General features: G+C 32.8%; 1 protein-coding gene across 2 annotated transcripts in view; it reads right to left on the bottom strand.

Moving 5' to 3' along the window:
• Positions 1-3,684: 3,684 nt before the first annotated feature.
• MTX2 (metaxin 2) overlaps positions 3,685-24,678 on the bottom strand; it is a 59,474-nt gene continuing 38,480 nt past the window's right edge. For both annotated transcript variants that reach the window (XM_006921230.3, XM_015596738.2), the window contains 7 exons: positions 16,659-16,731; positions 13,262-13,338; positions 11,886-11,978; positions 11,334-11,372; positions 10,838-10,963; positions 9,699-9,775; positions 3,685-6,049 (listed from right to left, as the gene is read on the bottom strand). In XM_006921230.3, the coding sequence (XP_006921292.1) occupies positions 5,866-6,049; positions 9,699-9,775; positions 10,838-10,963; positions 11,334-11,372; positions 11,886-11,978; positions 13,262-13,338; positions 16,659-16,731 (669 nt within the window). In that variant the 3' untranslated portion in view covers positions 3,685-5,865. The remainder of the gene's footprint in view (positions 6,050-9,698; positions 9,776-10,837; positions 10,964-11,333; positions 11,373-11,885; positions 11,979-13,261; positions 13,339-16,658; positions 16,732-24,678) is intronic.

The following is a 24,678-nucleotide window of genomic DNA, read 5'->3' as shown; positions in this document are numbered from 1 at the left end:
GGTGCAATTCTTCTGTCTCTCTGGCAAGCATTGTCATAAAGGCTCTGTTTTTTTCCGTAGCAGCATCGGCAGCGGTCCTGATATCTAGTTATTAGCTTTGTGAGGATAAGCAGGCTGTGGGCATCTGTTTTCCTAGTGCATATTACAGCAGGCATTATCTGATTCGTGATCAGAGTGCTGCAGCTGCAGCAAGAGCATCCCCATCACGGCGGCTTCTTGATCACAGCAGTGATGAGACACTTGTGGAGCCTGTAGCTTCCTGATCATAGAAGAGGCAGGAGCCTCACTGGGTACCCAGTTCTGTGGAGTCATTCCTGAAAGTACAACCTAAAACAGTTCTTCAGTACTCTCAAAGATTCTATAAGCCATTTAATATCTTATAATATTTCTTCCTGCTCGAACTATCTAGAGCAAATTCTAGTGGGACTTTTTGTTTTGCTTTTTAACATTTTAGGTTTATTAATAAAGTCATCATAAATTGTCATCAAAATACTCTATAGAACACAAGAGCCAGGTGAGCAGAGCTTAGTCCTTTGTAGGACAATTCTATATGCTAACTAGTACCTGAAGAACTTTTTTTTCCTTTTATAGAGGGGTGCTCTGCAGTTGAAAATACCTTTCTCAACATATCCGATGTAAGTTTGCCATTTTTGTCAAAATTTCTGCAGTTTAACAAAAAGTAAATTGAATGTACTTAGGAATTTCACGAAGTGTTCTTTGCTGGTATTACTTTTGACATTGTTTTTCAAAGGTCTCCCTTCAGTTGGCAAAGTAGGCAAAAACTTACAGGAGAAACACTAAAATACACAGAAATATGTTGCTCAACATCACATAATGGGATTAGTTTCCTGTCACCTGTGCTATAACTCTGAGATCTACCATAACCATATTGGATCCCAAAACTGTCCACCCAGTGGGTAAAAATACAGAAAATAAACCAACCACAAGGGCTTAGGAGTCATTTTCCATGGAAAATAAGATCTTCTTATTTTGGAGTTCCATGAATGATGGGACTGTAAAACTGAACTTATAAGGATTGGGAAGGATGTCCTAAACAAGGCACAAAAAGTTCAAATCATAAAGGAAAATATTGATCATCACTTTGACTATATAAAAATTAAGAATTTCTCTACATTATAAAACATCATAAAGAAAGTGAAAAGACAAACCACAAACCAGGAGGTATTTGTAACACATAACCAAGTAGGCATTAATATCCATAATACAACAAAACTCTCATAAACCACTAAGAATAGGCAAACCACCCACAAAACTCCAGACACAATAAAAATGTCTACTAACAAGAGAACAGAGAATTAAAATGTTGTATTGCCATATAAAAAAAAAAAATACCATGCAAGTGAAAGTTAATCAATCACTGCTAGGTGCAACAAAATGGATAAAATTCAAATACTGTGTGAAAGAAACAAAACACTTAAGAATGCATAGAGTGTGATTCCAGTTACATAAAGATTAAAAATAAAAATGTTAAATCATGGCAATGATTAACCCAAAATCAGGATAGTGGTAACCTCCAGTGGTGGGCTATGGAGCTGGAATTAGATTAAAATGCTGTCACACAGAGTAGTGATCCCTAGCCTCTCTGGCACCAGTGCTATGAGAATCTAATGCCTGATGATCTGAAGTGGAGCTGAGGTGGTGATGCTAGCGCTGGGGAGAGGCTGCAAATACTGATGAAGCTTCACTGGCTCACCAGCCATTCACGTCCTGCTGTGCAGCCCAGTCCCTAACAGGGCATGGACAGGTACCAGTCCACGGCCCGGGGGTTGGGGACCAATGACATAGTGGACTTTAAGATACTAGTAATGTTCTATTTTTTAACCTGGGTGTGGGTATGACCTACATAACAAAATATTAAGAAAAAATGTTTTACATCTTAAAAAGCAGACCTGTAAGAACTTATTACAGCATATATTACTGAACAAAGTGCTTTAAAAAGAATGTGGGGATAAACTGCCCTGACCTGGTAGCTGTTAAAGCGAGGTAGTAGTGGTTCATAGATAGGTACATGGAGTTATTTTCTCTTTTTGTTTGTAATTTTCCATAATAAAACCTCCTTAAAAATTCGGCACTTTTCATTCTAAATGAATATTTATCTCAAGAACAAAAAGTAACCTAGATTTCCAGATTTCCCATTTTAGAATGTAGAAAACTGGAGTGTTGCTTCTACCCTTACAATAATAATGAACACCAGACAATCTGCAAATTCACTCCAGGTCTTGAACCTAGCAGATAGCTGAGGTTGCAGGGCCAACTCACCCAACATCTAAGTTGAGAAAAAGGACATGAGCACTTGTTTACCTGAAACAGACACTACCTTAACAACGGTAACAAGAACTTAGCTAAAATTTTTAACTAATTTCTAAAAGTTGAGTGTGAGCTAACTAAAGACTGTTAAAACCCTGGGGGCCACAGACAGAATAAGAATTCACACTCATTCAGAGGCTCTTCTCCAGGGACAGGATGTTCACCAAAAATGAACTGGAGACACACTGGGAATCTGAGAAAGTGACTTGAGTGGTCCCTTGGAGAGGAGAACGGCAGCAGTCGCAAGAAAGGCACAAAACCCCCATGTGGTCCTACGCCCCTCTCTCTCACATGGAACAAAAAGTGCCAAAGAACTTACTCTGACCTCGCCCCACACATTAAAATCAATTCAATACGGATCACAGACAAATGACATAAGGGCTAAAAAAATAACACTGCTAAAAGGAAACACAGAAGAAAATCTTTAGGACTTTGGATTAGGCAAAGATTTCTTAAATATGAGAACAAAAGCATAATCCATAAAAGACAGACTTGATAAATTGAACTTCATCAAAATTAAAAATTTCGGCTCTTCCAAAGACACTACTGAGAAAATGAAAAGATGAGCCATAAACTGGGAGTAAAGTAGCATATACTATTTGAAAATAGGCCCTGATTAAAGATACATATATGAAAGATATAGTAAACTCTGAGTAACCACTATAAGAAATTTTAAAGTTATAAATAAGTCAATAGTAAAAATAAAATCGCCTCATTAAAAAAACTCAATTAATCCAAAAGAGTAAAAAGAAAATAGAACAAGTGTAATAGAAATACCTAGCAAAATATTTTAATCCACCTATACTTAATCCAATCACACTTAATGGTGAAAGACTGTATACTTTCCCCCTAAGACCATGAATAAGGCAAAGATGTCTATTTTCACTACTCCTGTTCAACATTGTACTGCAAGTCCTAGTCAGTACGATAGAGCAAAACAAAAAAACAACAAGCAAAAGGCATACTCATTAGAAAGAACTGAAAATATTATTTATGTTCACAGAAAACAGAATCACCAAAGTAGAAAATCTCGGGGAATCTGCTATAATCTTATCACAAATTTAATTACCATAATTTGATAAAAATATTTTTTTAAATGAAAGATAGAAATCCAATCTCAATTCTTAGTAACTTAAAAATACATTAGGAAAATATTTACCGTATATTGGCTAGACATAACCAAACTTTTTGTTTATTTTTTTAATTTATTTTTTATAGTGACATTGGTTAATGAAATCCAATAAGTTTCAGCTGTACACTTTAACTTTTATTTTTAAGACTGAATAAAATTGACAAATTATAAGAAGCAAGTGAATGTAATACTTTAAAACAAAAAATTAAAGTAAGTTCAAAAAGTTATATCAGATTAAATTTTACTTGAAATGTAGTAATTGGAAATCTCTCAATGTACAGCTACATTTTACCCATTCTCATTAAATGACAATCATACATAACAGTAAGAAAAATACTCATTCTGTTCATCAAAAAAGTATCAAGACATATTATTAGTGAATCTCTCTGATTGACATTTTACAATTTCTACTTTTTCTGGATTTAGGCTACCTACTGAATTAATACAATATCTATCATCCAATATTCAACTCAAAAAGTAACAAGTTGGACTTCTAAAGGGTTTCATAGAAGATAAGGTATATTAAACTCAATAATGCACATCAGTCAGAAGTTATGAAATGACAGTACCTGTCTTTATTTAAAGTTTCTCACTACTTATGATTTAAATTTTCATTTTAATAAAGGATCGTGTTACTTATATTAAAATTCAGTACACACGTATTTTGACAGTTAAGATAACATTTAACTCTTTGGTCAGCAAACTAGCTTTTCAGAGAAAATGTTTAGCTACTGTGACTTGGCTTTATGGACCCAAATTTAAAAGATAAAAGCAGGTAACTGAGTCATCATATCAAGATTTCTATTTTCTAATGCATTCTTTTGATAATCATTCACTCAACACTACAGAAAAACTAAGCTTCCCTGAGAGTGATTCATAAACAGTAAGTCTTAAATAAACATTTCAACTTGAAATAAACTGCCACTATTTCTCAAAGTTTCTCATATTAAGGTAAGAATATAAACTGTTGTACTATAATAATTAAGATTAAAATATCACAACCCATGTTGCTGTAATATCTTTATATCCAAAAAATAATCAAAGAAAAAAGTCTAGATTTTATATACTGAGGTACAAATGGTACTTGTTCAATTAAATGAATGTTATGGTTATATATTTTTCAAAAAGCATATACATATAAAATATATATCAAAAATAAACCCGATCTTAAAAACTGTGCAACACAGGTAACTTATTATTTTTTATTTTAATAATAATACACATTACAAAATTCAGGAAAGCTATAATAAATACCACTGTAGTCCAAAGAGAGTATCCAAAGTTTGTGTGGGATTTAGACTCAGGAGAATCTAATATACCCTTCATGTGGTAAAAATCTATACTCTTTAAAAAAAAAAAAAAATGCAGTGTTCCTTAAAAGCCAAACAGATGCCAGACCACCTGGGTTTGAATTCCAACTCTATCACATACTAACTCTATGACCTTAGTAAGCAAGGTATTACCCTTTCTGTGTCTCTACTGCCTCTTCTGTGAACTGGGGATAATCTGGGGAAAATTTTCAGTATTTTTTTAAGGATTAAATGAATTTAAAATACCTGTATATAAAAAGAAAATATAAAAGTACTATTCTAGACATTTTCAGGAAATGATTTTTACATCTGTCTCTTTTTTAGTATCCCTCCGTGGTTTTATATAAAATAGAAAATTTGAAAGGGACACAATATGTAATCCTTAGTGCTTATATATAAATGCTTGTTGATACTTCTGTGAAAACTGTCCTATCTTCCCCACAAAAGAAATAAAAAAGCATTAGTAAAACATTCTTGTCTCAAATTAAAAAGTATCAAAATAATAAAGTCCTTGAAACTATCCCTTTATCAAATGTAAATTATAGCTGCTCTGCTGAAATGTTTTTAAATTCAATTAAGTTTAGATATGAAGAATGCTCTTAAACGATAATCTGTTCCAAGATTTAATCACTTTGTAATCATCCACATCTTCTAAGAGCATATTTGTTAAGAACAATTTTCCCATAACCAGGTTCACTATGTATCTAGCAAAGTAATCTTGGGAGTATGGAACACGAATTACTTGCCTTAGAAAAGAATTCCATGTATAAAGCTCAAGAGACAGGCTTTCAGAAAGATCAAGTAAATACACCAACCATACAGTTGTTTAAGGTTTATTTTTATATGCATACACGTTTCAAAAAAACAAAAATTTCAAAATATAGAGTACAACATATCAAATCAAGTCATTCAGAATTATTTTAAGGTGTACACAAATAACAGTATAAAGTACATGTACAGAATACATAATATGTCTTGAGGTTTCAAAAAGCAGTGTTTTGGTTTTAAAATTCTGATACCATTATCATATTGTTCAAGTAACATATATTTCCAAAGTTAAATTTTGTTCACTAAAAACTAAATTAACACATAATTCTAAGACAGTCTGATAGATAAGCTGCCTTTACCACGATCTTCAAAATAGTGCTGTTCAATTCTTCTACAGAAAGCAAGGAGGTTGCTATAGTTTTTCACCTTCTCAGAAAGTTCATCACTGGTCAATTGTGTGGTAAGAATGGTGTACAGATGGCCAAATACCAGTGCATCTAGTTCAGTAGGCCTAAAACCAAAGTAGAAATGAAAATAACATGAGTAGCATTTACCTTGTATGGTAGGATATATACTATTTTAAAAAACATTTTATTCATCTATTTAAAAGAAAAAGTCACAGAAATCCCACCCAACTTGATAGAATTATTCTACTTTAATTTGGAGTTTGTTACATGATATGAAAAAAATCTTTTAAACTATTATTTCCTAGTTGTGTGACTTGCTTTTTCAAGTAGTAGTATTATTTAAATGCGTTAATATTGGTATAATTGGCCATATTCATTTTATCCATTAATTTATTCATTAAATAAATACAGCAAGCATGTCTCCAAAATGCCAGGAACTGTGCCAGATGCTAGAGATATAAAAACAAGAAAGTCATTCCAGGACATGGACACGAAACATAAATTACCACAACATAACTTAGTAAGTACTTTAATAGATGCATAAACAAAATGCTGTCAAAGCACAGAAGATTTCACTGTGGTGTTGGGACAACAAAATGATACCTGTTTACCCAATCGTACATTAACGACATGATTTCATTTTAATTTTTTAAAGTAACTTAGCTTTCTGAAGAAGACAATCATAAAGATGGCATCCATAAAAATTTTTCTAAGAGTTTTCATCCCTTTAATTATATATTACTAACAAAAAAATGAAATTTATCTACCTCACAACTAATGGTCTATAAATGGGGCATCACCAATGTACATTATATTAAAATAATTACTAACACAATATTACTAAAAGTAATATACTAAGCTTTCTTTCCCATTATACTGCTACCTTGTCATGTCTTCATACTACTAGTTATAACCTATATAGTCTTTCTTTATACACCTGTCTCTGATCTTTAGGACTGTCATTCAAGTTTATAAATCAAGCCCCTTTGCCATCAGCCTTTTCTATATTATCCCTTTAAATATTTTTGAGCAATTTCCTCTTAATTTTCTTAACTGGTGATTTCTTAATTGAATAAACCTCAACAAAATTCTATTCCTCCCTGAAATTTTTCGACTTAAAATTCCCAACTATAATTTTTGCACCATTTCTTTGATATACTTTCTCATTATATTAAGGTATATTGTCAATTTTTAACATTTACTTAAAGGTTAATAGCAACATTTTTCTTTTTAAAATCTAACTCCTTTTCCAATTTCTCATTCAACTTAACCTAGTTATAACCATTTATTGAGCTTCTTCTAGAAAATAGGTTTTGTTTGGAAAACACTGACCTACAAGGAGCTCATAAATGCTTTAGAATAGTATAACTCTATCTTGATTACATTTAGAAAAAATATATTTTCTACTCTCTTCCCCTTTACTAAAAAGGCAACATAAAAATATCGCTTAAAGAAAGATTTTAGTTTCTCATTCCAAGTCCACACTCACCAGGTGAAGGTAACAAATGATGTAATAGTCTTCACGCAGGGTCTTAACTGATCTCACATATCAGCAAGACAGTATGTGTAGAACAGGTGGTACACATTTTGTTTTGGTTGGATTTCAGAAACATGATTTAAATATTTAAAAGCTACCAACGCTACATATTTTGAAGGATAAAAAGGCCATCGATGTTAGTATCTACCTTGTATTATTTCTAATTTGTTTTATGTTCATTTTCCTTTTGCTTTTCTACCATTTAACTTCTTTGTCCTCTTTTCCCAATTACTACTCTTGCTATAAGATCTCCCTCAAATATCCTTTTCCTTTCTCTCATCAAGTAAGGTTATTAGGTTTCTTTCATGAGCCCTCTCAACATCTCCATTAGGTAAGCTAGCAGAAAAGTTGATTCAAATTTAAGAGGGTAAAGGGGAGATATACAGGGAAATAAAAGAACCTGAGAAAGTCAGGTATATGTTAGAGTCGAGAATAGAATTCAGGGCCTCTGACTTGGAATCTAATACTATATATCTTGACTTAAGCCAGTGCTCTATTCACTCAGGTAGAGTGTCTCACAAAGTAATGACTCCTGTGACAGATAAAGGAATGAGAAAAATTTTGCCACAACGAAATGAAAATATAAGTTACTTTTCTCTAAATGTAGTTTACTTACATGTTAATATTAATTAAATAACTGGGTAAAATTAAAACAAAAAACTAAACCTATTCTCTTCTTTAATCACAACTGTTAAGGGAAAATGTTTATCTAATATGAGGTAAAGTTATTTCAAAAACCTATATCTTACTATGAATTAAACAGTTCCTCAATAGCTAACCTTTGGTTTTGCATCTGTTCTAAATTTTTATTTTTTCATCACAAGTTTAAACATAATTGTACTCTTAAAAAATATATATTTTGATATTTCTACTAAATCACATGTCAAATGATACTTGGTTACTAACTCTCTGACACTGAGCTTAAATGGGAAGAAAAATCAGATCCATGCTCTTGGCCTCCCATGAAGACAGTGTGTATAACAAAACTAACTCCTAACACACAATGATGCATGTCAAACAATAAAACACACCCCTTCTGAACTTTTCAACTCCTAAGAATTCCTAGATCAGAAAGAAAAGGAACTACATAACACTAATATTTGAATACATTTCTTTTATGTTAGAGACTAAACAAAAAGAATCTGCATAGCAAACACCACTAGAAACATAAACATAGCTGTAGAAGCTTTACCTACCAGGATTTCATGGGTTGAATTCTGACCTTTCTGCTTCAGAGATCAACAGACTCTAATTTTATTTTAATATCAGTTATATAATAGTATGTATTAATATAACTTAAATATTTCCAATCAATCGAAGTCATTTTTGCTACAAAAATTAATATCTCTACCAAAAGATGTTTGATACAGCTATAAAAGATTAATGCCTATGAAGACAGAAGAGCAAATAAAGCTTTATAAAAATTATCAACCTAAAAAGCAAGAAAATTTAAAAGCCAAGAAAAGGTCAGAACTTCTAAGCAAACCACGGAGATTAAAAAGCTAATTGTAGCCCATCTTAAACTGGATCACAGGATAGCTGATTCTGATATACTAAAATTAGAAATTTAAAAAGAAAGAAAATCCATTCTTTGCCTACATTAGATATTCTTTTCCAAATTACAAAAAAAATCTGTCTTAATAAAACAAATTACTCAATTTACCTACATACATAAATATTTAATCTACATCTTTCATATTCATTTTTGTGCTTTATAAATATTTTCACTAATGTTTAAAAGATAAGTTCATAATAGTGCTTGTCCATCCAAAAATATTTTTTATTATTTAGTTTTATTCACATTTTTAGTCCCCAGGGTTATCTCCCTATATAGACAAGTATGGTTATACTTCATATTCTAATAGTACTTTACAAGTTTAGAATTTTATTAATCAAGACACTGTAATTCCATACATAGAACCCAGAACTACCCCCATTAGAATCTCTATATCATACAGTAATGACTGGTTTACATATCTGCCCTTAAGATATATTCTTAATGGTTAGGACCACATTTTAGAAATCTCAGTCTCCTAGCCTAATGCTATGCCTGACACCCAAGAAATGCTAAGTAAATGTTTAATGAAGGCAAAAATAAATTTGAACTAAATCTTTCAATAAATATTTCTTGATAAAACAATTCTTCTATGATAAAATAAGTTTGTTATCTAACAATATAGAAAAGAAACTAACTTTAAAAAAATTAAATTTCTTACTGCTTATTGAAGAAATACGGTTGTGTTCCCAGTCTTTGAGAAAGAGCTTGACAGCACTGGTCTACATCTTCTAAGACCTTATATAGGCAATAGACCCCAAAGAAAAATATTTAAATTAGCAAACAATAAAATATGTCTAAAACAATTTATATAACAGTTTATAACAAGAATATAAATTTAGATGACTTTTTATGACATATTTAAAACAGACTACAGACTACATATAGAAATAAGTAATATTTTCCATAAAAAGAAATAGGAAAAAAATTTGAGAGCTAATTTCTTTTAAATGCAAGTAAAATTTAAGTTACTTATAAGGATTACTACAAAGGAAATTTTATCTCAAAACTTCACTTGCTACAAAAATGTTTTCCTAAATCCATATATTCAAATGACTTTGCATATATTTAAAAAATTGCTTCATAAAGGTAACATTGATGACCCACCAGGAGTAAAATCATTTGAGCTGATTTTCCACTAGTGGAGATGGATTTTATTTACTGCATCCCTATTCATTTACCCAATCCCCTTTGTGGCCAATGACACATATCAGTGACTTGGCTGGCTAGGACCAGGGTTAGCCTTGGAAAAAAGACATTCATTAGTCAAACTCATAATCTTAACAAGATTTATATTTTTTAATCTTTATATCAATAGATCTAAGACCAAAAAGAAAAGATATATTTAAGCACTATATTTAACAGGGTCATTTTCTTTAAACCCTGATGCTGCAGATCAATATTTATTGGCATAAAAGATGCCCACAATGTATTGTTGAATGGGAAAAAAATCAGGTTACAGAGTAGCAGGTATATGATCCCATTTAAGAAAAATGTTTATTAACAGACATCTAGAAAAATGTTCCCCAAATAGTTAACAGTGGCAATTTCTAGGTGATAGAATTTCAGGTAGTTTTTACTTCCTTTTTCAACTTTTCTTATTACATAACTCATTTTACAATTAACATGTGATTTTTATAAAACTACTTCATGTCAGAGAAAATAAGAGCAAATGTTTTATTAATTTTTTATTGTGTTGGGATTTCTTAAGGGCTAGCAATACAAAAAAATGAATTTCTTAATGCTTTAAAGGTTTTCCTTAAATGCATTGAGGTTTTGTAAACTTCAATCTGAACTGACCTGGTCCAGAGTCTTGTTACCCCATCCAATAGCCTTCATTTTACGTTTGACTTCCCACTGTTTCTGATAGGCCAAAATATGATTCAGAGGCCAAGGGTAAGGAGATCCATATCTAGCATGAGTGATCTAAAGCAAAAATATTTTGTTAAAAACAAAGGCTTTTTTTACAAATAGAATTCTAAAGGAAATATATGTTCGGAGAACACAAATACAGCAATCTGGAAAAAATACATAGCTTGCAATCTAAAAAAATTAAAATTTTAAAACATTCTCTTTAAAAATATATAAACTTTTATGTACTTTGCAACCAGTTATATCAAACAATGACACATAGCTTCCCTAAAATGTATGTGCAAGCAAAATTAAAGTAAGTGAAAAACTATATCACTAATGGTATAAACCACAATGTTTCATTTATGAGCAGGGACTTACAATTCTGAGCAAAAGTGTTTTCTCATTAAATTTTAATTAAGATAAATGCTACAGAACCACTCACCTCCCCTACTGTAGCTTCATCACACCACTGAAGATACAACTAGGAACAAAAGAACAGTGACTAAACTTTAGAATACAAAAGAGAAAATGGATAAAAAGAAAGTTATTTCTTGCCATGCTAATTTTTTATAAGCCAACTTTATAAAAATCACATATGTAAGGTGTTTGGTTTTTTTGGGTTTTTTTGTTTTTTTGCTAAAGTTGCTATACATAATTATTAAATTTAATGGTGGTACTTAATAAAAATATTTCTTATTCATATAATATGTCCCTAAATATCATTAAAGTATTTCATAGATATTTAAGTAAACTTTACAAGGCAAAAGTAAAATAATAAGTGGGAAAGAACCGCTCCTTTTTACAAACATAAAAATTAGAACTGAAAATGTCAGGCAACTTGTTCAAAGATAATGATCAAATAATTTGGGTTAAGTATCCCAGCCCTAGAATTGCTTGACTATTTTCCTATTTCTCAGTAACTTTAACCCACAAGAAAGATTATCTTTTATGAGAGAAAAAGCTAATTTTCAAGGCCTATTGTTTTCTATTATACCTCTGCAGTTAACAGCATATTGTTGACTAATTCCATGTAGGCTTTCATTTCCGCTTTTTGGACTTCATCCAGCCCATCACTAAGAGAATGGCCCTAAAGGGAATTTAAAAAAATTTAAGAGCATCATATTAAATGTAAAAGAACTTTCAGTTATCTTACTACAAAGTAATATAACATCAATCTTTTTACTGCATATATCTATGGATTAATTTCCAAAATGCTTCCTAAAACAAAATTATTTTATATTAAAAAATAACTAATACTCTATTGCTGTAAAATATTAATAAGTAGTATTTATTTATTATAAAAATGTATCTTTCAATGGATAAAATTACATTATCAATTATTTCACTAAAGAAGAAAACAATGGTCAGTAAACTTTGTTATTTTAAGAGATTAACTTTATTAATTAAATAAATGCCAAAAGATTGACACGTGTTGCTTATAAAGTGGTTGAAGACTAAAAAAGTTAGTAAAGGTAGAAATAAACACTAATTTTTAAATTCTAATACACTATAGTAATGAGTGGATGCATAAAATGATATAACTTTTATTTCAACCTGGCAATCTGTTTTAAGATTTTAAAAATGCATACTCTGTAACATCGTAATATCACTCTAAGGAATTTATCCTAAGGGGATAATCTGACAAGTGTACAAAGGTATATGTACAAGAATATTTATCTTAGCACTCAATAACAGCAAAAAACTGGCAATATTTAAGTGCCCATCAGTAAAGACTTAAGTAAATAAATTATAATATATCCATCTAATAGAATACTATACACTTTAAAAGAACAATGTATAAATATATATGTATGTATATATAGTCATTAAAACATAGACAATTATGCATATATAGTAATTCGCAATTTCCAAACACTGATAATTTTAAAAGGCAGGTTGCAAAGTAACTAATAATAGCATGCTCCATATTTTTCTATATAAGCAAAGGGAAAAGTCTGGAAGGATATTCCCCAAAATGTTAATAGAGGTTGTCTTCTGATAACTATTAAAATTTAAACTAAATAATTTATATGAATAAATTAATATATTCAGCTTCTAAACATATCCTATGTCTCCCTTCTCAAAGGTTAACTTGACATTTTATAATCTAACAGTTTTCATTTATGACCAAAATTCTCATAAGCATGTTAGAAAATTATCTACCATTTTGTAAAGATCAAATTACCTCTTTGCCATTGATTTATATTATGAAAAAAAAAATACACTTTAGAAATATTTCTCCAGTAGTTTGTATTGGCATTTTATAAAACTAGGTTAAAATCAATGTAAATGTTAAAACATGCTAAAGAATGATGAATGACTTATTTAAGAGTTACTGTGATCAAACGCATTTAATATCTTTTTTATTACCTTGGCTTTAACGAATTGGACTATTGGACCAAGTTCTGATACTACTTGATTTCCTACATGAATAAAAGGTACTTTACCTGTTGAGGAAAAAAAATACGTAAAAACATTTTCAGTAAATTAAAGTTTGTGCTAATAAAAAGGAAATTAACACAAAACTGGGATATGCTTTATTAATACAGAATTTCATAAAACTATAACTTTTGAAAGTTACAGTTAAATGTATATGTTAATTTCTATAAATTTTTAAATACTGATTACTGGCTAGTTTTTAAAAAGAAAGAAGAAAAAGATTTCTTTCTAGAGTTATCGCTTGTATATAATAATAGATCACAATATTCTCTTTTCAGCGCTAACACTAACAAATCATATGTATCAGTAAATACTACTTATTCAAATTACATGAACCCAGACATTGGTTCATGACTGCTGACAGACTTCGAAGTATTTAAGTGTGCTTTCTCTTCAGAATACATTGAAGCAATCTATATTTTAAACTGCATTTAAGAAGAATTCTTTTGATATCTTCTACTTTTAAGTCTCGGATATCATTAAGGTCAATATTTTAAGTACATTTGATAAATTAATTAATGTCTTTGACTCAAAAATATCAAGAATTAAGAGAATTAACAATCTTTAAAGGTATGTTAGTTTATGAATTATAATACAAAATATATTCTCAACACATGTAGAGGAAAAGAACAAGTAAAATGCTTATAAAAATTGGCTTCTCTAAGTAAATGCCACATCAAAAAAGTAATTATTTCATTCGTATAAATATTAAGTTGATGAAATTATCAGAGATGATAAGACCAAAATAGTCTCCAAACAGCAATAAAGTTTACCCCAAAAACCAGAGGATGAAACCTGCTGTCAGACCTAGTTCAAACAGAGTTCACCCTAACAGCAGGCTTCTTCATGGTCCTTTTCAATAGATTCAATTACTGAGAGTAATGGATGAGGTGCACAGCACCAACAAAAGCTTCATCTGCATCTATAGGATAACACATTACAAAGGAAAGTCAGGCCTTTTGGAACACAACTACTCAATAGATGTATTTAGAAGACATTTCCATGTTACCAATATAGAAACACTGAGTTCTGCATTCCTTTCTTCTACTGCTTTATAAATCTTGCAAAAAAAGAAAAAAAAAATTGTATCTGGGTAAACATTAGGTCATATTGTTTTTTAACGGGATAAAATCTGTTTAACTACTATATTGCTAGTAACAGTGTAAGTCTTCTGAGATAAAATGATCTGAGAATGAAAACTATTTGTGAATGAACGCCTAGACTAAAGGGTATTGATATTTCTGGGGTATAACATTTTGAGAGCAAAGTGTATTTCTCATTTTCAATAACCAATTTGGAGTCCTTAGAAGAGAGAGATTTCATTTAATTTCTTTTCTTAAAAATACTTTTAGTACTGCAGATTCTGAAACAGGGAAGCAATGTGGGCAGTCAATTGAGTATTTCTATATCTCTAAATATAAAGAGATATATAAAATCAAGGCAACAAATTAGAAGTAAATAATGTTTTCTGTCACTTGTCTGACAAAATGGAGTCAATGTTATATCCCTGTTATTATAGGTATCAGGCAAAAGCACAGTAAGACAGTTATTCTCTGGCACCAATCAAAGGTTATAAAAGAAAACGAAGGGAAGTGTTTCTCACTTTAGGCAGAATAATCATTCTTAGAACTTTTACTTCTAAAGAAAGTAAGAAGTTGTTGCTAAGCAAGTATATGGATTCAGAGGCTATTAGAAAGAACCTTGGATGTCATCTAGTCCAATCATCTAATATTACAGATGAAATCAGAAGGGCTCAAACAAGAGAAGTGAAATTTCCCAAAGAAACTTAATATGTGACAACATAAGATTACAGTAAAATTTCCTAACTCAGCCAAGTGGTCTTCTGACTATTCCACGATGTTCTCTGCTTTAAAAATCGTCCACGACAAGATCAAACAAGCAAATAAAATGAAACACATCCTCCTGCCCACCCCCACAACTCTTATGATGAAAGAGAATACTAGAGATATGATGAAGCTTAAATATCTTAATAGAAACTGTCATTTTCATCTACCTATAAGAGATTCCTATGAATGTATATAGGGATGTATTATTGTAGTCTCTATAATATTTAACTGTTTGTCTTTCATAGAGTCTGTAAAAAGAAGGTAGATATCTACCTAAGTGATATTTAGTATAGTCATTTTAGGAAACAGATAGATATGGCTTCTCTTCATTTGCCAAAGATATCGACTTTAGTATTAGATTACTAACATTCTTATGCATATATCTACACTCTTTTTGCATGACTACATAGAGAAAAAAGACAGAACCCAATATAATTTCACCAAAATTCTGTTACATTTATAAAACCTACATATAAAATTAACAGAAAATGAGTCAATTAATGGCCTTTGAGAATCTAAAATATGTCTGTTTATAAGTTTAGAAATTCATGGAAATGTATCAAAATGTATTATACTAATAAACCTATAAATGTCAATGTATGCATATAGAATTTTCAGTGTTATGGTGGTCTCTTCACAGCTTTTAACAATTATTACCACCTTTAAGAACTTAAGATGAAAAAAAAATGTTTAACACAAGTTATAATTACAATGAAGAGATAGATGTCTCCCTAAAAAGCAATGTAGCACATTTATGCCAATCATATTCAATGGATTTATTCATAAAGGAATGATTCTGTGTGTTATTATTGCTCCAGCAAAACCACAGTTATAAGAATCCATATCAATTCAACATTTATCAGCTTTGTGGCATTATATTTTTACATTAAAAATGATCTGAATCATATTTACTTAAAGTTGTACTTTACTAACATATGACATATAGAAAAACAATACTGATTATAAAAAATAGCAAAAAAGGCTAAAACTTTAAAAAAGTACCTTAAAACCTGTTAAAGTAAAACAAAAGAATTAGACGTCGAAACATTCAAAGATGACTTTAAGATCTATGACAAGTTAATTATTCTACAATCTCTCTTCTTCCATCTTTACAAGGGAGAATATAATTTGGAGAAGTCTATTTAATAATAAATAACTCATTAATATTAAAATTTGTTTTCTGAGCAGGAAACAGTCTTATGTAAAAAAGACTGAGGAAATCTGAGATTATGTGCTTTCTTAACACTTACTATTTAAAACAATTCCCATAACTTTCCAGAGCCATCTCTGACCACAGAGCTGAAATGCATAAACAAGCCAACCCCAATTGTCAAGTTTGCAATTGTTACTTTATAAAACCATGGGGAAATTCTTCAAAGAGTAAACAAAAAAAATAGGCATTTAAAAAATCTAGGTACAAACCAGACTAGCACTGTAATTTATCAATGTAGAATATTAATGAAGAAGAAAAAATCACTTACCAGATGGAGACATATATTCTGCATTTGCCCTACAAACCACTTTGATAGGCAGATTACACATTTGCAAAAAGGCCTGTAAACCAAGAGAAGTATAGTAAGCCTAGTGAAAGTATATGCATATTTGAACACGACTCTTTAAAAATTTCTTTTCTAAACTTAATAGCTTATACGGTAACACATTATTTGAAAAAAAAATCAATCAATTTAAAGTAAAAGATCTATATGCCAACAAAAATAAAATGTTATTACACTACTAAAAATCAATATGACTTAGACACCAGTAAATGTATGAAACTTAAAGCATTTAAGGAAGAAAATGTAAGTTATCCACATTTTACTGTATTAATTTATGTAAGTCAGCAATACTGTATATTGCTTTAATTTTCTTTAACAGATGACTAAAGTCCAAGTTTTATAAGGTACTGCTTAATTCCTCTACTCTTCACAGGGTCATCTTTCTCGTTTTAGGAGCAAACTCCCAAAATGTTATTTCTGCTACTTCAAAGTTGTCTCCAATAATACTACGTATCCTAACATGTAATTTTTATCCTCATTAATTCACTTATTAAACACATAATTGTTCATTTTTTGCTTTATATATAGTAACAAAAATTTTATAAGCAACTTAAATATCTAACAATAGGGAACGGGTAAATCCAAACAATGGAATGTATGCAATTTTTAAAAGTCACATATTTAAAGAATTTTTTACAACAGGAAAAATGTCTACATTACAATAATAAGTGAAAAAATACAAAATTATATTGACTATATATACTAATTCATTTTTAAACATTTTTAAGATATCAGTAAACACTTTGCCAAATGTATATGCCTTCTGACTGGTCTTGCCACTATTTTTCATAACATTCAAAGCTTATCTCCTTGTTCTCTCTTCTTTGGTATCTAGGCTTCTTTTTCTCTACTCATTAAATTTCCGTATCTTCTTTCTATAATATTATTTACTTGGGGAAGTCATAGTTACAATGGTTCAAATTACCACATACAAATTAGAAAACAAATTTTTATCTATTTTTCAAACCAACTATAAATAGCAAATGTCAACTGAGATAAATAAATAAATAACAAGGCTATTACTTATGTATTATGAATTATACAGCCTATTCTACCCAATAAAGATTTTTCCTAGGGTTGCCTACTATAATTCCTTCCTTGGTTCTAGATTGGAAATCAGTCTTAAGATTCTTCTTAAGTAGTAAAGATATTGAAGAGTGATTATTATCTTGTATAAAGTACTCAATTTACCTAAAAGTATGCCAATTCTCTTCTTCAAATCTGTCTTCCTAAAACTCCAATTCTCTAGGAATGCTTCTCTCTAAAAATAAACCCCATGAGTCTGACCCCTCTCTACTAATATCCTGATTCCTGCATTGCTCTGTAACTTATGCCTGATGTCCCCCAAGTAAATGTAGTATTTTAGGAACAGGTTTTAATTTTTTGTAATTCTGTCCCTAATCCTAATCTCCTTCACTTTCCCGGAGCTAAAATAAGATAGTGCACTACTTATAATGAGCATTCGATGGTTTAGTGACTGAGCCAACCAAAACTCCCAGGGTTTATTGCAACAGAGGCTCTTTGTTATCCCTCCATGTATGTTCTCCCCTTTTCTACAGTGGTGAACCCATGAATTTTATCTTCACAAACAGCTGCCTGAAATAAGAACTTTACTTCTCAGGCTCCCTTACAACTGGGTGTGGCCAATGTCTAAATTCTGACCAATGGGACTTAAAGTTCTGGGCAACTGCTGGGAAGTTTCTTTCAAAGGAACTTTTTTTCTTACTGCTGACTAGAATGTAAAAAAGATTAACTATAGCCACAGCAGCCAAACCAAACCAAGAAACAGAAGCTCAGTGTTAGAGATGGTAGAGCAACAAGAGTAAAAAAGCCTAGGTCGTTAAATAACCATGTAAGTCACCAAACGTAGATTACCTGTTTATAAGAAATAAAACTCTTAAGCCACTGCTATTTGGGTTTTTGTTTGTTTTTTGTCACTCACAAACTTAATCCTAACTAATTCAACAATTACAGTTTCTAAGTTTAAGCACCACCTCATCCAACCAAAAGCTGATTTCTGTGTTTAAGTGTACACCAACAGTCCTCTAAATATTATAACCTGCACTCCGAGTGCATAGTGATAATAGTGAGTTTCTTGAATGACCTGTAAGCATAGACTAGTGTACTTGTTCTCAAACTTCAGTTAGGCATGCATCAAAATCACAGGGAAGGCTTGTTAAAACACAGTTTGCTAAGAAGGAAAGAATTAAAATAAATTTAAACAGCTCTTTCAGACTGGATGAGAAGGAAGAAGGGATTAAGAAAGTCAACTCCCTTCTATTACATACGTATCTCTATTGATATGGAGAAAGGTTGAGCTCCTTAAAACATAAACAGAAAAAAAGTGGAAAAACATGAAATGACAAGAAACAGGTAGAATAACTGACACACAAGATACATGAGAAGGTAAAAAGGGATGGAATAAAAGCACAGGTGAAAAGATCTGTTTTTGTCAGGAAATGGGACACTTTTTCCACTGCAGTGCAAGGGGTGGTCGGAATCAGTGATCATGACTGCAATTTAATAAGGGAGAAAGTAAAGAAAATGAAGGCACATTCACATTCTGTGATAAATTAGAGAAATAATCTACTGAGAATGAAGGACCAAGAGGGGACAGGACCTCAAAAGACTAAAAAGAATTTGGGGGGGAAAAAACTGCTTAACATATCTTCTCAATGGTCTTAATAATATTCAGTTGTTAGTTAACAATCATAATACTATAAAAAACAGTAAGTATGGTGTACTGAACTTAAACTACATGCACTAATCAACATTTCAAAAAGCTGTATTTCACTAAAAAAGATTAAGCAAAATTATAATGTCTACAATCAAAGCCATACTTCCAGCCCTATGAATTTTTTATTTTACTAAAAATAATGGACTTAATTTTGTCCAACTTAACAACACTCAACATACCACAGACCTCAATTAATGGCATAACTCTGATTAGCCAAAGACTGATTTTACAGCATTTACTATAATTACTCATCATCTCTGATTCGAAAAATTTTTTCTGAATTAATCTGTAGTTCACAAAGAAGTCTGATGTCATGAACACAGTATTTTCATCAAAACTTTAGAAAAAACAAAACACTACCATGCCTATCTTCAAGAATATAAAAACTCTAAAACCAAACCAGGCTTTGATTCAAACAGTGTTTCTCCCTTCTCTTGTAGGATGGAAGAAAATTTCTGCAGTTCCAAAATAGTACTTTCACCTTCATTTTCATTTTTAATCTCTTATCAGCACTCTGAATACTTCAAATAAAACAGGGATGATACAACAACCTAAAATATGTTTTACTTTCAATTATGAAAGAGCAATCTGAATGTTTTTATTTGTATGTAAATCCAAAGAAAAATGTAATTCGTTATAATAATGAAACTAAGTCCTATTCCTCAATTGGATACTTTACTCCAAACTAATTCAGGTGATTGACAATATAAAATAATTTGAATAAAAAACTCAGTACATTCTATCAGAATAATGATCTATAACTGTGTGTCCAGTATAGCAGTTTGTAGTCATCTGTGGCTATTTAACTTAAATTTAAATTAATTAAAGTTGAATAAAATTTTAAATTCCATTTCCCAGCCACATCAGCCCACATTTCAAGTGCTCAACAGTCACATGTGGCTAGTGTCTACTATATTTATTGGACAGCGCAAGTAACATTTACATCATCATAGAAAGTTCCATTGGACAGCATGGGTCTTTAACAATGGTAATCAGTGCATAAAGGACATCGTAGCAAGAGAGGCTTACATCATCTGAAAGTGATTAGGCTAAACATTATAAAAAACAACCTGCATTATAGTACAGTACCCATAAACCCTGGGAGTGATCAACTTTTGAGGACAGCGACACATTAAATGCCATAATATTTTCAATTTCATAAAAGAACACAAAATTTACTCAATTGCTGAGAAACTCCAATTGCTAAAATGGTCAGCAAAAGCTAAGAATCAGTTAAAACTATAGCCAATAAGTATATTCATTCTTTGAATATAAATTTACTGAGTACCTAAGCATATGACATGGTAAGTGATTTTTTAAACACACGCACGCGCACACACGCACACACGTGCGTGCGCGCACACACACACACACACACACTACCCAGCACCTGAAATTTAATAAGCTTGATGTAGATTCAACATATTGAATAAATCAAATTTTTTTAAAGGGATCGTATTTTGTAATTCATCTTTAAAGTCTATAAGAGAAGGTTTGAAAAACTGAAAAGTACGGAAATCTGCACTTTAACAATAATCAGGCAGTTCAGGGTCAATACAGCTCCCATGTTAACATAAATTATTATCATTTTGCATGTTATTAAACTATGGAAGGTAAAAATAAAGATTAATTCTAATTTGGACCCAAACTGTATCAAAAGCTACTGCCAGTGACCATGGTTGACTTCTGGATGGGAAATTCTACATATAGACAGCCCAGGGAGGGACAACAGATGAACAGAATATGTGCACGTAGAAAGGACCTAAGATATAAGACATCACAGGCTCAGCAACATTGGAGTGAGACGTGGGACACTACCTCCCACAGAAGCTCATACATTTCCACAGGAGTCTGACACTGCGGAGGCTCTTGGGAGCCCCCGATTTCCTTCTCTTAATACAGAGGGCTCAACCCAATGTCTCCTCAGGGTCACAGCTTTACAGTTACAGGAGACAGAAGAGAAAGTCTCAAATCATGGCAGAGTCCACAATTCTAAAAAAGCTTTAAGGGTGAAATAATTCTCATCATTCTATGTATAATATAGGGAAGTAAAAGAATTAAACCTAAGGTGAGGCCAAGCCTCTGAAATAAAACTAAAGAACCAAGAATCTATTAGTGTTTACAGAGCATGTCTCCCTTCAAGGTCGCTGTATATATGGAAAAAGCCCAACACTCAAAATCATATTTCCCAGGTGGGTTTTTACCATCTCATGGAAGACAGATACATTCAGGTTCTTTCCCCAGTCCTATACTGGCTCTGGATAGAAGGAAAGAAAGGGAGGAGGGAAGGAGGAAAAGCCTTTCTCATTGGCCACTATACTGGCTCTGGATAGAAGGAAAGAAAGGGAGGGAAGGAGGAAAAGCCTTTCTCATTGGCCGTCTCCCCAGCTCTACTTTGCACTGATGGTATTTTCCATTAAAGGTGTTGCACAGGCCCAGGGCCCTGGGTGACTTTGGCTGAACCCTGTTGTTCACCCTGTTGGGGAGGCCGCAGGCTGCAGGCTGCAGGCCACGCCTCCCTCCTCCTCCTGGTCCAGTGGGCCCTGCAGGGACCAGTGGGCTAGGCTCTGGCTCAGGGCTCAGGGGAACCTGGTCCTTGGAACCAGGAAACATGACAGGGACACAGATACTGAGACCCTATGTACAGGCCACTGGGAGCACTACTGCATGAGAGCTAAGACATTCAGAAGAGAGCAGAGTGGGAAAGAAAGACAAAACAATACAGCAAGTTTAATGGAGAGTGTTATCTCTTCTTTGGGTCAGAGCTCTAAGGAAGATGTTATATTTTTCATGAGAATGAAGACGGAGAGATCAACATGTTGTGCATCAAGAGGTAGGCACATTATCCTCACAGCACCGTGGCCTGGGAGACAATCTCTGGGTCTTCAATGTCCCTTTTACTCTGGACCATCCTCGGCATCACTTGGGCCAGGCTGGGCTTCTGTCCTTCCCCAGCTAGGGCTTTCGCACACTTGATGGTAGCTGCAACACATGGTACATGGCTGAAGCATCTTCTCACAGGCCACTTTGAGACTGTTAGGGTGCTTGTGGGTCCATGCCAGGAGAATGGCAGCAAAGAGGTCCCAATGCCCACAAAGACAGCGTCCACCTTATGCATCTCCATGCTGACGCGGTTCCATGGTGTCATATTCTCTGGCTCCCCAGTGTATCAGGTAGTCGCTGCCCTGCAGGGAAGGCAGGTCAGAGTTGCCACAGTGTCAGGGCCATCGAGTGCAACACATCCATCACTGCTGTGATGGCTATGGATCTTTCTGCCACTCAGTAACTCAGCCTCGAACTGGTTAGGAGTTATAATGTCTGCAACCAGCACAATCTTTTCTTTGTACACAGGAAGGAGATCCTCTGGAATGTACAAAGAGCCTTCACCGTTCCACTTGTCACACATCACCAGATCACACATGTACACACCAGCTGGGAGTTCTCTTGCTTCAGCTCCCACACAATGCCCACCATCATGGCCAGGAAGGGCTTGTCCCTAGAGTAACCCATGAACACATAGTCATATTTATTCACACTGTTCAGCTTCAGATCTTTGTACAGCTTGTGAAGTTCATCTGAGTTCAGTACTTGGCCCTTCCCATGTGTAAAGGCTGTGTGGTTTAAAAACTGTACAGAGTTCAAGGCGTCGATCTCAAACCCCAAAATCTGCAGTGAAAACGTGGCCACCTGGTTACCTACATAGTAGGTAATGTTTATGACGGCCTGCTCACAGGCCTCTGGCTCTGCTCCAGCCTGGCTTGGCGCAAGCACTTGGGTCAGACACTAGATCACCTCCCTATGCCCTTAGCAAGGTTGTAAATTACTTAAATTCTTAATGTTAATAAAAATCACTTAAAGGGTAGGGTGTTGGTACATTTTTTATTTCATAATGATAATAATAATAATGGAGAAAAGTAATATCGGATCACAGATAACTTAAGTATTAAGAATTGAACTTAAACATTTATCTGTGATCTTTCAAACAATAAGTGAAGAAACAAAAGGTATAAACCCAGAAAAACACAAAGAATGAGAGAGGAGGCCAGAGCAAACCAGAGATGTCAACCCATTTTTGTAAGATGGAAAGCAGAGTAGCAAGGCAGAGGAAGCTGAAACATAAGAACATGTAGAGGAGAAAAATCAGTACATTTGAATCACAGAAATAAGAAGATCCCAAAATTGGAAGAACCCAGTACCAGAGAAGGCAGAGGTGAAGTAAAGGAATAAAAATAGAAGGAGATTGGACGAAAGTCTGTATAAGCATCAAACGACTAGCCTGCCCCAATCTGGCAAGAGACAGAGGTGCAGCCTCTGAAGAAACACAATCAGAGACAAACTGCTGGCTCCAGACACCAGCACACAGAGGACATGGGATGGGGGGCTTGTTACACTGAAAGGAGACCCAACAGCACCCCTGTCCCTCTCAGCTTCCAAACACTGGCAGTCAAATTAAGTCCTTTCTAAATATCTCTCTGTAGAGAAGCCCTACGAATACAGATGGTTTCACTAGGGGTGGAGGTGGAGTGCAGTGGGATATTGGTCAACAAAAATAGCAGCTCACTACAGTGAAATCCACATGTCGAAAAGCGCCTCATCTCCCCATCAACTTTGTGGGGCTTCAATCTTAAACATATATTATTAGCAGAGATCAATATATTTGAGAAATGCCTCAAACATATACAGCCAAAAAAAAAAAAAAAAAAGGAATTGAGAGGTAACAAAATGCAGAGAGCAGAAGACATTATCAAAGAAAAATTATAATAGCTAATATTTATTGAGCACTTACTATATGCTGGGTATTTGTAAAAAAGCTTTATCACTCTATGAGATAGATATAACAAATATCCTCATTTTAGGATAAAGAAACAGAGGTACAAAGAGGTTAAGGAATCTAATGGCATGTGGGTTGGGATGGGAAGGGTTGCAAAGGGAAGGGAGAGAAAAGAAAGAGAAGAGGGAAGGGAAAGAAGAGAAGGGAAGAGAAAAAATGGAAGGAAGGAAGGAAGGAAGGAAGGAAGGAAGGAAGGAAGGAAAGAAGGAAAAAGTAGAGGAGAAAGAGAAGTCAGGATGACAATCAAAGCAATGAGGTTAAGGAAACAAAAGTCAATTAATTATTTATAGAGCCAACCTGTGCCTCATTTTTCCTTGGGTGGGAGGTCCAGAGAAATGATTTCTTGGGTTCCTTTATTTTAAACAAATTATATAATT

Source organism: Pteropus alecto, unplaced genomic scaffold (assembly GCF_000325575.1).
Source record: "Pteropus alecto unplaced genomic scaffold, ASM32557v1 scaffold3, whole genome shotgun sequence".
Taxonomy (NCBI): domain Eukaryota; kingdom Metazoa; phylum Chordata; class Mammalia; order Chiroptera; family Pteropodidae; genus Pteropus; species Pteropus alecto.
This window is presented reverse-complemented; position numbering and strand designations above follow the sequence as displayed.